The sequence below is a fragment of the Mya arenaria genome, chromosome 3, assembly GCF_026914265.1.
Source record: "Mya arenaria isolate MELC-2E11 chromosome 3, ASM2691426v1".
In the NCBI taxonomy this organism is placed as follows: Eukaryota; Metazoa; Mollusca; class Bivalvia; order Myida; family Myidae; genus Mya; species Mya arenaria.
This window is the reverse complement of record NC_069124.1, coordinates 72841368-72855522: the sequence shown is the minus strand read 5'-3', so window position 1 is coordinate 72855522 and position 14155 is coordinate 72841368. Positions and strand designations below refer to the sequence as shown.

Below are 14155 nucleotides of genomic sequence, written 5' to 3'. Positions count from 1 at the left end.
TTCAGGAAGTCATCAATATTTGAGAAGAAGAAGCTAGATGACCCGACCCATCTGATCTCTACGTTTGAAGTGACCGAGCTTGTGGGTATTGTGTCCCTGCTCTACGGCATGCTGCTTCACTCTGGCACCCCCGGGCGTGGGGATTCTGCCCCGCCGGAGTTTCCAGCCCACACACTTGCTGTTGCAATCACTGGTATCCGCATGCTCAACTTCATGGCTACCCTTGATCTTGACATGATGCAGGTAATGGCCCAAAAGTAATGTCTGATACAAATAAGTTTTCGTTGTCAGAAAAGATTCTTGGTAAGATTTTCAAGGGTTTTCAGTGGCAACTAATTTGGCTATCACAATGGAGATGAATTATATACCTAAAAATGAGTTGAATCGATTATAATTATGAGGTATCCTAAGAAAAAAATTTCAATTTTTTTTCTCTCGTTTACAGATGACGCTTGGCCAGGAGGGGACCTCTCTGGAGTTTCGCCACATCTCGAGCTACTTGATCTGGTACTGTTCCCACCACAACGCCGAGGAGCTTCTGCATGAGGTCATCCTCTGTGTCGGATACTTTACCATCCGCAACACGGACAACCAGGTAACACTTGGGGCGGGGATAGGTCCATTTATTACCCATCATGGTATTACCGGTAGTTTCTAATTAATGGTAGTTCACTTTAGCTAACAGATGTATCTTATATATCAAACTTGAGTCTGATTCCTTGTTAAAACAAGTACTTGAGTCTATTTTGAGAGACCTCCTTGTAAAAACAAGTACTCCAGTTCATTTTGAGACGCCTTGGTGAGGCTTGAACTTACCATTTCGTGTGTGAGAGGTGGACATTTATACCGCAACAACTTACTTTCATGGCATTGCGTGTAGCTTTACTTCAAAATTGGCCCAAAAGTAACCTTGGTGATAGGCTGTCCTAGTTTGCTATGTTATTTGTGTAGCGGTTAAATCTGTCACACATCTCACAAGAGTTGAACATTCATTGTCTAAATAGCATCAGTTCACTCATATAATTAGTATTGTCTGTGCTAATGTAGCATTATCAAATCGCTCATAAAACTGTCTTTTAAATTAACAAAATAATTCAAAACCTTTGAAAAGTTATACATCTTTTATGCACAAGCTTTTTCGCTATTATCTTATCATAACTCCATCATAACAGTCTTTGCCCTGTCAGCTCCTTTATTAAACTTTTATCAAACACATTAGCACAATTAGAGTCTCAAAGTGTTCTTTTACTTTATCGCACCTTTTAGCTCTGAAAATTAATAAACCATAAGGTTTTCTGCCTAGTTAAACTGTGAAATATGGCTAGTTAATGCCATTGTAGTGACAAATATGACAGAGACTAGTGAAGTGGTAATGCATGGGAATCCTTCATTATTCATTGCCTTTAACAGACCCAAAGGTGTTTCCAAACTATCTTCAGACTTGTTCTTTCTAAACAAGGTCGAGACTAGGTACGTTAACAACTCAAAGCAAACTCAACTCAACTTTATTCAGTAAATAAAGGATGGACCTCCAGCCTAAATTACATAATGTTATATATTCATCATTAATTACAATACAGTAGTGTCATTGCTTAATACGAATTTTATTCAAAATTTAATCTACGCTGCCATTTTAAACAAGTTTAAAATAAAAAAAATAGTAAATAATAAAATTATTATCTGACTGTAGGAGTCTGTAAAAGGCATGTAGGTCAGAACAACCCTTGTACCAACTATATAAAAACTCTTACAGTAGAAAACTTCTGGCATATGAAAAACCCATGAATTTTGTCTACCCTCATTTATCAAACAGGATGTGCATATTCTGTCATTTATGTTAAGATGCCAGCAGCCAACTTCAATATTTAACACTTGATCACCTAAATCGCGCAAGTGCACATACATATTTATGTGATAAATTGATGAAAAGATATTTTTCCAGATTGAGTAAGGATTTAACATGTTTATAGAGATCACATTATGAAGAAATATTAACAGTTATGGGTCAACCCCGAGTCATACAGTCTTAAGTAAAAGTTTGTATTTGCTTTTGTATTGTGAAAATATTAATGTTGCCTATGTCTTGCTGTAATTAGACATAATAAGATGTAACCAAATCCATACTGAAATAATATTTCTCTGACTGGTTACCCAATTTTGGCTTTCATGACGTATTGACCTATAACGTAACACTGTTTGGGGTTGCATGATGATCGCATTTGCAGCATTTTACACCAGTATTTCATACATATTGAATAATAGGTCACGCAAAATGGAACACAACCACATTCACCTAGTGCCATACAATTAATTATGAGTGCTGATATTTAGACCAAGAAAGTTTTTACAGAAATTGAATTTGTTCGATTTCAGGAGCCTCAGATCTCTGCCTCATATGTCGTAATGGGGACAACCATAGTGTCAAACAGTTTAAAAAGTTTGTTGTTATTAAAGCGACCAAACAGCCTTTCATAAGATTTGATAGCGAAAACTGCTTTTCTTCACCTTATTGTTAATATATAGGAATACCAAACAATACCCAGAATGATGTGACAATGACATTTCTATCATGGTTGAGGTTTAGCACATTGTAAAATGTTTTAATAATTGTCTTAATTTACGTAGGAAGAAATGTTTTAGACTCCGTTTATGCGAATGTTAAATGGGCCCTTGAGGATAGGTTAAATATTCTTTTTTATGTATAGCAGTCATCCTTCAATTATGATAAAATCTCATATCAATTTACTTTCATGTTTTGCACTCTAAATTGGCTAGCACAGAAATGGGTTTAGAATCACAGAGGACATCCGTGTATGGAATATATCCCTCTGAGATGTCTTAGTTAATTGTTTTTGTCATTTTATATTGAATGCTTGTAGCTTCTTAGCTATTTTAAAATATCATTAGACTCAAATAAAAGGAAATATGAAAAATCTGCAAATAGACATACTCCTATATATAAAAGTCAGTGTTTTGATATTTAATTATATTTTATTTTTATTTTTTTCGTTTTATTAACAAAATATATGGGATGGTTGCTAAGGTGGTTGTTGTGATTGGCATTACATGTACATCCTACCAGTGTTTATTGAATACATTGGAGGCCCTTTTCTTATATCAACTTACAACACCGAAAGGGACATTTACGCAAATTGTTCTATACTCATATGATGGCTTTAGAGATAGTTGAATTCTAAAGGTGCTCATTGCGTGAAATTCTAGGGGATAATCTGGCTGTCCATAACAGCATGACTATTGATTCCTTTCATTAAGGAGCAGCGGCTTGCCGTCACAATTGTCACATGATATTTATTACAATGGCTGACAATCCGCGTCCCAGTCTGCACGCTGGGAGCCAGATCCCAGGATAGGAAATTAAACTAATCAGGAAATTAATCCAAGAAGTTCATCAATGAGTTTTACTTTTAAGGATGCTTTTTCCTGTTGAACATATTTTTACAAATCTTATAAAGTCATGATCCGTTGTTGCTGAACAGTGCTGTCAGAATTTCATTTCAATTTCTTCATTTGAAGATTTTCATTTTCCATAACCATCCAGTTGGAGAGTTCATTATAATTGTAACACTCCAGTCATGTTTAATGAAGGAGAAAAAAGTCCCTGATCTTATTGTTCATCACAGATGCAACAACTGCTTGATTACTGCCTGCGGTTTTCACTTGGACAAATATTGTGAAATTTTCTAATTAATTTTATCGCCAAGTATTATTGTGATTGACAGATAGTTGAGGCATATTAATTTCACAAGAGTTATTTTAAAATAGTGGGCCCACATGGAGGTATTGAAATTCAGGTATCAAGTTTTCAATCTGAGATCGGCGAGACAAAGACCTCCAATTGAGGCTGGTACAAATTTGAGCACAATTAAGCAACTGGCTTGTAATGCAACAGTAACTGCGAGTTTAGTTATAGTTAAAAACAATTAATAGAAAGTACATTTAGTTATAGTTAAAAAGATTTAGTAGAAAGTACATTCTTTTTAGCATAGTAAAAAACAATTAGTAGAAAGTACATTATTTTTAGCATAACTTCTATATTTGTTCATATTTAGTTTTATTTCTTTTGAGCATTTGATGTAATAGACAAATTAGTTTTAAAATGTTACAGTCCGTGGTGCACAAAATACTTTTTTACTGAGAAAATGTCACCTATTAACTGCAAGACTAAACATGCTCATACATATTAGCACAATTCATATGAATAGTGTTACTGAAAACGTGCCGTCTGAACTTTCTGTATTTTAATTAGGTTTACTTCCAGGAACCTACTGAGCATGACAATGCTAAACGATGCAGTTGGTTATGCTAGAACTGAAGAACAGGGTTTTAAAGCATATATATATGTTATAGTTCATTTAATTTATTTTAAAGTCTAATTTATGACAGCTATTATCTGATGATATTTTTTTTCATTTTAGCTCACCCGAAAAAGGGGAAAAAATGTAGTATTTTTTTCTTTACAGCATATTAGTCGGTGGCGGTAGAGTTTTGCAAAACATGTTAAGTGTCGTAGACATCTGAGAAAAATAATTTTATCAGGCTAGCTGATGACCATTCTCAAACCCATGTGCAAGCTACCATACCAGTATTTGTCCAACCCCATCTTGTCTCTATTGGTTGAAGTAAAAGCCTACATTCCACTCATCTCTTGCAGATTGTGATCCAGTCCGGCCAGCCGCCAACAGTTCTCCAACAGATGTGTGCACTTCCGTTCCAATATTTCTCCGACCCCCGGCTTGTCAACATTCTCTTCCCGACCCTCATCTCCTGTTGCTATAACAACACAGCTAACAAGGAGATTCTAGAACAAGAACTTAGTGGAAGTCTCCTTGCTAACTTCCTGGAGGTGAGATAACACTAAGCAGAGTAAATGTTTCTACAATAGTATTTACAGTTCTTTCTTATGATTTAAATAATAAAAAGATCTCTTATAATCGTAAATAGACTAAAAGTTAGTTCAGGATCATTTGTCTGATACAGCAAAATCAGTCAAGTTGCTGATTCAACAGTGGAATTGTGCTGAAGCTCATTTGTTTGAATAGTTAATGACCTGATCACCTATAAAGCTAGGCATTAGATGCAATATAAATGTATGTTATCTTTTGATATGTTTTGAGATGGAATTGACTCTAAAATGTGACATTATGATGAATTATTCACTGCACTTGTTATATTTCTGTCACAATAAAAATATATAACTGGTCTGCGACAAGATCATTTCTGACTTTTTTTCTAGATGGAAATTCATCTCTGAATAGATTAAAATTTATCACCAGTCTTCAATGTTAACATCTTTTTATTATGCTCAAATGGAAATGCCCTCCAATCTATGACTGTGATGGCTTGATGATGTTTTAGTCGCAGACTTAAATTACAGTTTTTTATTTCCCCTCATTTGTTCTACAAGTGATGAAAACACGATCCAGGCAATACAATCAATTTGTTCTTGACTTTGCTTCTATAAATCAGTGCCCGAGAGTAAATATTGACATTCTGGTTTGTGTCTCAAATTTCTGGGGGCGCATTTCACGGAATTGTCCGTTATCTTTTTGTCATTGAGGACTCAGCTTCCCGTTGACAATTTTCAAATAAAATTTTCCCCCGTGGTTTATTCAGTATCTTTCAGTGCATCTCTGTGCCAGTGTTTGATTTAAATGTGGAAATGTACCATTGTCTCTTTAATCATGCCGAGATTAATGTATTTTCCACAGGGAGTTGAATGTTTAAACGCTGTTTATTTACTTTGATTTACAATACTGATGGTTCTACTTCCTGACAATAGATATGGACTGTAAATAAAGATTAGGTCGTTTTTGAGGGTAATCGGGGTGACAATGTACATTATAATTGTGTAATTATTGGGAAAAATGGCTAGCTATTTCTCCTCTAATTACTGGCAAGAAAACTAACGTTCATGGTCGGGAAATTGCACATATATTTCAATTAAATAGTGATTGAACAATTTTGATTGGTACGGATCAAGATTGTTGTGGAGAAAATACTTGCTCGTAAACAGGTTTATGTTTCCTGAATAGGTGTTAAACAGTGAATACCCATTTAAATCGATAGGTTGCAAGTGAGCTCAGAAGCTTACAATTATGAGTACAAATTAGGGGATAAAAATATAAAAAAGAATTTAAGCACATTAACAAATTTGTATTTGTAACGAATGCAAAAACAAGTTATTCAATTGTTTCTCTTGATCTCATGTTTCATAAATTCTCACATTGGATAAGAAGTTTAAAATTTCTGTTTGTGAAAGTTTTGTTTGTCCAGGTTACTAGCCATCATCAGTGATGATGGTTAGTAACGTGGATGGTTAGCATGCCATATTCATTTACTCACGTGAGTAAATCATGTTTAAATTAAAGGCTGAAAAATTTCAAATTCTTACAACTTGAAAAACATCTTAAAAACATAAGCCTAAAGTAGTATAGGCCCTCATGTAATCTCTGTGTCACTCCTTTCTTATGATTTTATTCCCTCAATTCCTCCAGAGCTCTCTATATCACAAACCCATACCAAACCCTGCGCCTGCTATTGTCAAAGGTTGCATCAGGCATACTTGTGTATAAACCACTAGCAGGCAGGGCATGCACATTGTATTGGGTCCAGCAATGGGCCTATATAATCTTATTGCGGCAAAAGTAAAAGGTATAGGCACTAGCTGCCAACATTGGCAGTATCTGTCTTTTTTCACCATATTTTATTGATATTGTCATGTATTCTATTCTGTATATTAGTATCTATTTATAATATTTTTTGTCCAATTATGTTGCAGGTATTCTTCATAATATTATGCTTTTTTAAGTGACACTTGTGTATTTTATCAAAATCGAAGAAACCAAAGAACCGCATGATATATTGTTTTCGCTTCAACCACATCGCAACAAAAATATACCGGATACTAGTATCAGAAAATTGAAATCAGATTACAAATACTCTTAGTCTTGTTGATGCTATTTTTTGCCCAATTTATGTTTTTATCGTGATGATATCCATGTCATGATAAGGGCCGAGTTATCATGCTATTTATACCAAACAAATACACCCCTACCATTTCCATCCCTCTGAGTAAATGTATCTTTGGTCTCACTGTGCCCCTGATCATTCTGAAGTAGTTCAATGATTGTATTTTCAATGTTTGATGACTTCTTACACATTCCATTTTGCTACACCCGTAAATGTATGGTGCATATATATTGTCTTCTGGTTAAATGTATAATCCTTTTTACATCTCTTCACAGGAGAAGATGCTAGAGACCCAGCAGGCATCAGCAGCCCCGTCACCTGCATGCAAAAAGTCAGGTAGGTTCTTCTGTAGTTAAACATTTTAGAAGATGCCTTTCCATCAACTTTCAGTAACAACATTTAAAACGTGTCTGTTCACTCTGCGATGACCTGGGTTTCACTGTTTCATGATTGTCTCAATACTTGAATAATTATACCCCCCAAAACAAAGTTTGGGGGGGTATACTGGAATCGGGTTGTCCGTCCGTCTGTCCGTCCGGTTTTTTTTTGTCCGGGATTCATCTTTGTCGTTATTGAACAAATCTTTTTCAAACTTTCAAATATTAATGACCATGATGTAAACCTGTGCCTCCGTGGATTTGGTCAGAGTCGCATGATCCTGAGTGGAGTTGTGGCCCCTTAATGAGTTAAATTGGGCAAAATTAGCTTTGTCCAGGATTCTTCTTTGAAGCTATTGAGCAAATCTTTTTCAAACTTTCAAATATTAATGGCCATGATGTAAACCTTTGCCTCCATGAATTTGGTGGGAGTCACATGATCCTGAGTGGAGTTGTGGCCCCTTAATGAGTTAAATTGGGTAAAATTAGTTTTGTTCGTCCTACTCCTTCGTCATTTTTGAATGAATCTTTTTCAAACTTTTAGCCATGGTGAGAACATTTGCCCCTGTGATTGTGGTTGGAATCACATGATCATGTCTCCAATTATGGCCCCTGAATAAGTTAAAATAGGCAAAAATTATACAGCTTTGTCTAGTTGTTACTAAAAATAGAAAAACGGTTTCCGGACGATAACTCAGGAAAGGCTAGACAGATTTGAACAATTTTTGGTACACAGGTGTAACATCAGAAGATACAGGTCAAGTTCGATATTGGGGCTGGTGGGGCCAAGGTCAAGGTCATTGTTACTAAAAATAGAAAAACAGTTTCCGGACGATAACTCATGAAAGGCTAGTTTTTCTTGTCAGCAGTGTAACTTCTAAATTATTCAACATATTTAAATAAAACAGTACATGCATGATAAAAGAAGATGCAGTTTGCAGTAACCTTGGAGTTATGGCCTCTTTTCAAAGGAATGGTTTGCCATTCCTGTGTCCAGGCGGCATTTGGGGGTATTCGTCACTACTGTGACAGCTCTAGTTTTAGCTGGTTCATCCAACCCTTTCACACTGTTCACAGTATCTGTTAGTTCATCCATACCCTTTCTCACTGTTTACTGTATCTGTTAGTTCATCCATACCCTTTCACACTGTTTACTGTATCTGTTAGTTCATCCATACCCTTTCACACTATTTACTGTATCTGTTAGTTCATCCATACCCTTTCACACTATTTACTGTATCTGTTAGTTCATCCATACCCTTTCACACTGTTTACTGTATCTGTTAGTTCATCCATACCCTTTAACACTGTTTACTGTATCTGTTAGTTCATCCATACCCTTTCACACTGTTCACAGTATCTGTTAGTTCATCCATACCCTTTCTCACTGTTCACTGTATCTGTTAGTTCATCCATACCCTTCCACACTGTTTACTGTATCTGTTAGTTCATCCATACCCTTCCACACTGTTTACTGTATCTGTTAGTTCATCCATACCCTTCCACACTGTTCACTGTATCTGTTAGTTCATCCATACCCTCCCACACTGTTCACTGTATCTGTTAGTTCATCCATACCCTTCCACACTGTTCACTGTATCTGTTAGTTCATCCATACCCTTCCACACTGTTCACTGTATCTGTTAGTTCATCCATACCCTTCCACACTGTTCACTGTATCTGTTAGTGCATCCATACCCTTCCACACTGTTCACTGTATCTGTTAGTTCATCCATACCCTTCCACACTGTTCACTGTATCTGTTAGTTCATCCATACCCTTCCACACTGTTCACTGTATCTGTTAGTTTATCCATACCCTTCCACACTGTTCACTGTATCTGTTAGTTCATCCATACCCTTCCACACTGTTCACTGTATCTGTTAGTGATTTCATGTCATCTCATGGCTTATGACATGTTTGAGATCAAGCTTCCTTCTATAAGTATCATATATTTGTTACAGAAAAAGAAAAGCATGACATTCGTGAGGGTGAACAGCGGACGGTCCTGGTGAACCGCTTCCCACAGGAGCAGTGGACCGCAGCACAGGAGTATTTCAAGGTCACCTAGATGTGAACCTGTGGTCATCTTGTGGGCTGCAGAGGCTCTAGTGGGATACCGAGCTGTGAACATTATTGTACTGTATTGTACCATATTGTTAATGGGGCATCAGTCTAAAAGAGCATATTCTTTTGCAAGGCACAATGATGAAAGACATATCATGTCATACATGAGCCCTTGAGAATCTATCTATGTATTTGTCTTTGGGGCTCCAACTGGCTGATAGTGTTATGAGTTTTGTTTTTTTGTTATTGATTTTAAACTTTATTATAAATCTTTCCTGATTTCCTGGTTGTTGGTTTGAAATTAAGTCCACAGGCAAAATAAGTCTTTACTTTTTTATTCAACCATATGTCATTAGTATTGGAAATGATTTAATCATTTATGATTTGAAGAATTTCACTTTTAATCCACAGAGATTATTTCAGTTGATGTATTGTATTGTGTGTACTAAAACTAAACCACGTGTTCAAATGTTTCCACTGAAACAGAGTCTTGCTCTTGGTATTTTCCAACTCCTGAACAGATCACCCAGGTTCAAAACAGTATGCAGTTTTTCTGTAATAACGTTAACCTGTTTAGACAGGTCCCCTGCATGTAAAATTCCTTTTATTTTATTACCATCCAATAATAGATGGTTTATGTCACTATTCCATGCATTTGTGAAGTGTTACGCCATGTTATGTGGTAGAAATCCATTGTTACAGGGATTGACTGTCTGTGATATTTTTATTTCCATTCCATCCATTTAGTTGAGGACGTCTGGTCTTTGACACGAAGATGACATGTGTTTTCATGTATATCCACATATTTGTGAACATATGCTGTTGTAATGTCAGTATTGGTTAATGATTCGGTATTTCTTTTAACTGTTGTGCTTGTATCCTTTATCTTGAACAACTTTTATCTATTACATACTCATGTTTGTGTTCATTGCCATTGTACGTATTATAGTGACTTCTAATTCTTATGCCACTGAATTTGTTGCTTATTCGTTGCCATGGCAACAGTTAAGGATAAAACAGAAAGCAGTGAATCCCTATTGTTTTTTTCATATAGTATTAAATCTTTTTTACAGATACAATATATAAGTATCCAGTCACGAAAATGTGTTTATGTTCGTTCACGTTTAGTGTTTCTTGATTATTTAGTATTTGAAAATGTTCTTCTAAATTGAACATTTCTGCTTCCAACTTTATGGTACTTCAAGGGTATTTGAGAATTAGGAAACATGTAGAAAATTGGAATTTAAATTTTAAAAAAGAAGTGAAAAAGAAATCTGAAAATCAAATTACACATTTTAGCATACCATCATAACAAAACTTCTAGTCTTTACTTCTAGTTTGTAAGAGTTAGGATTTTTAACGCAAAGAAGAAAAATATTTAAAGAACTTGTTGTAAAAGATGCTTTATGAGTTCTAGGCCTGATCAAAAATATTGTTATTATTCTTATTATTCAATAATGTTTATTAAATTTATAGTATAAAGCTTTTTATTGGCATTAGAGTGTTTATTATGGAAGTATTGATCTGTTCTGTCAAAGTTGCATTTTGATTTTGTGAAGTAAATAAATGTTTAAATAATTCAACTTTTATTTGTATGTCCCCACTAAAAGTGGGGGTAGGGAATCACATGGATTTGCCTTTGTCAGTCTGTCACAAAATATTGTGTTACGCGTATAACTAAGTAACGGTGCAAAGTTATGGCCCTTGACTTTGTTAAAACAAATGACTACATGCAATCTTGTGTAGCCTGTGTCTCCAAAAGTATATGGGCCAGAGTTACAGAACTGTACAGGAATGTAAACTGCCATATATAGTTGTGCACCTAGTGGGTTTGTGTGTGAATTTTTGCTCTTGACCTATTTAAAAATATTCTTTAGAATAGGCAATATTGCATCTCCAAAGAGAGAGCCAGACTCCTGAAACTTGATAGGAATGTCAACCAGTATGTTAATGTGTGTATCTGGTGTATAGTGTACAGCTGTCATTAGTACTAGTTTAATGGTCCTTGATCGCATTAAAAACTGCATACCAAGCATTGAAGCTTGTACCACCCTAATGAAACTCGGGAATGTTTACCAGCATCTCATGATGATCTGGTGGTTTATTTGTGACTATGCTCACCAGAGTTCTGGCCCTTGACATAATTTAAATTATCATCTATAGCATTTAATGTAGCATACACCGAAGAGTTACGGTCATAAACCTTCACAAAGATATGTTAGGCAGTCTACGTGTGAAATTGTGCACCAGGGGTCGAGGTCACTGTTACTAAAATAGAAAAATTCAGGTCTATTTTGAATTGGAAAGTGTTGGTATTGCTTCTTTATGGCCACAATTTTCACTGTGCCACTGGTTATTCTGATGCACATACATGATATGATGTTTATGAGACAATTTTGTCAGCTTGATTCTTTTTAGGTTTGGATTTAAATTTATACTATTTTTAGCATCAATTATTGGATTCATTAATAATGGTAAACATCATCATGGCTTAGTCATTCAGATTGAGGAGAAAATGTCAAGGCTGAAAATACGTATAATATCACCACATGTTCTGTCATTAAGTCTTACGAGCTAAAAAAAAGTTTCGAGAAAAAATATCACTACGTGCATGTCTACATTGAGACCCCGTGGTGCAGGCGGACCCAGGGCTATCCATCACGCACGTCTGCTTGCACGGGACGCGGGCACACGGCGTTCTACGCTAGGTATGCAGGCCCTGTCCCGGGTAAATATGCTCTCCATTAGCTCTAAGTGTACATCATTGTGCCATGTCGCGTGCAGAGAGCGACGACCCGTGGACCCTTCCCGCCCGGCGTTTTAGCGACTGAATATTGACTCCGCCCCTTCGTGTCATCTGCTAATAGCGTACATATATCTCGCCTACCTCTTTGTGGAATCAGATCTTAATCCATTACCTTAGTTGTGAGCTAACTAATTCTTAAGTCATCCACGGACAAAAGACCGACGTATTTTAACACTTCCATAATGCTTTCCGCATTCTAGAATGTATTGTTTCCAACTGTTACGGAATTCCGCGGACCTGCTCATGTGGACGTCTCTGCTCACGTGTATTTGATCTCACGGACCTTAAATTCGCCCGTGCTTGTGGTCAATTAGCCAGGTAGTCCTCCGGTATGACAGTTATGTTTATTACGATGTACCCCGAGAGTAACAATTCCGAAAATGTTTCTGGAAAACAATATACTGACACGAGTCCGTCCCATTTTGACTGTACAAATATCTTCATGTTGTTCAAATAAAATCAACACGTTTATAAGTTAATGTATTTCTCTTACCATGTGCGTTCTTTGGAATTTTAGGTTTTGTGGCGCCGAATGTTTTGAAAAAGAGAAATGTCTGTATTTTGGTTCTTTACTTCAAATATTTAGGTTCTGGCAAAAAACAACAAGCTGCAGCATAAAAACAGCCGCGTTTTATATTGAGAACCGATGAATCCCCGGTATTCGATTTCCTTTTAAACCGATGATTGGTTGGATAATACAAAATATTATTGCTGTAAATTTTATTGAACGTGCGTTGTGCTGCCTGAAATTGCTGCGGAAATTACGAGTAATTCATTGATGACTGACGTGTTATAAAAACAAAGACATGAAACCCCGGCGTCATTTTCTCGCGAGATTTGCGACGTAAACCGGAAATGCTCTCGCGATCTCCAGTCCTGGTCACGTGACCTTCGTGTCGACAGAGGAGTAAAATAGGTAATACAGATCGGCTTCAGCGATTTTTACTTCCGACGGCTAGGATGCTGACTTTTATTTCAAACAAATAGATCGAATGATGTTGATATTGCATTATATTAAGACACAAACTACGATGTTCACCCTAAGGATACCAATTAAATTGAAAATGATAACTGATGTGCTTTTGGAAAATAAAAATCATCCTTTCTCTTTTTATCCATGAAAACAACTTTGTCATTTACCAGGTAAAAATACAGATTGACGTTGATAGCTCGGGTAAAACTTTGAGTCGTGGGTCCGCGGATCTTTTAATTAATCAGAGCCGCTGGCGCCTACTATACTCTGTCGGTTGTCGACCTTAAATAGAAAACCACATTGGATTCAGTTTCTGGCTTGCTGAAACAATGACTTCGGTCATGTTACTGTTTGTCACCATTATTTAAAACAATATGGTGTTTTCACATTTTTTTTCATCGTGCAAGTAGTTCCCTGACATTTGTGTTGACGATGATTCCGTATATGATCTAGTAGAAGTGCTAGCTATTTCTATTCAAACACCAAGTCTGCTATGTTGTGTGCAGCACCAGACGTCCACCCTGATTTTCCACTGGCACGACCCCTTTAGACCATAAAATTTGATTAAACTGTCTCCGTTTACATACAATCATCAGATCCAGAAATTAATGGCTCTCTGATCTCATCTCTCGCCATTAAACAAACAGTTTTAATCCAAACATTTTGCCAACTTGAGCTTTGTCCGTAAGCTTCATTTATTTTCAATTTTCTACTAAAGGGTCAATGGGGAAATTAATCAATTTAATATTTCAAGCTCCACGGCCCCTGGGTCTCAGGAAATGTCATCAGAAATACAAACCTCTCGTAGAAATGTCGGGATTTTCGGGGTTTGTCAGAATGGAAGTGGTGTCAGGGTTAATTGTCTCGAAAGATCTGCAAGTTGAGCGGATTACTGGAGTATCTTGTTTCTGACAAAGCTCGTGTAACGTCATCAGTCATTGT

General features: G+C 36.3%; 1 protein-coding gene across 3 annotated transcripts in view; it reads left to right on the top strand.

Annotated features, from left to right (window-relative positions):
- LOC128226706 (S phase cyclin A-associated protein in the endoplasmic reticulum-like) overlaps positions 1-11012 on the top strand; it is a 46413-nt gene extending 35401 nt beyond the window's left edge. For all 3 annotated transcript variants that reach the window (XM_052936690.1, XM_052936693.1, XM_052936692.1), the window contains exons 25-29: positions 6-243; positions 446-595; positions 4673-4864; positions 7266-7326; positions 9332-11012. In XM_052936690.1, the coding sequence (XP_052792650.1) occupies positions 6-243; positions 446-595; positions 4673-4864; positions 7266-7326; positions 9332-9438 (748 nt within the window). In that variant the 3' untranslated portion in view covers positions 9439-11012. The remainder of the gene's footprint in view (positions 1-5; positions 244-445; positions 596-4672; positions 4865-7265; positions 7327-9331) is intronic.
- Positions 11013-14155: the final 3143 nt, after the last annotated feature.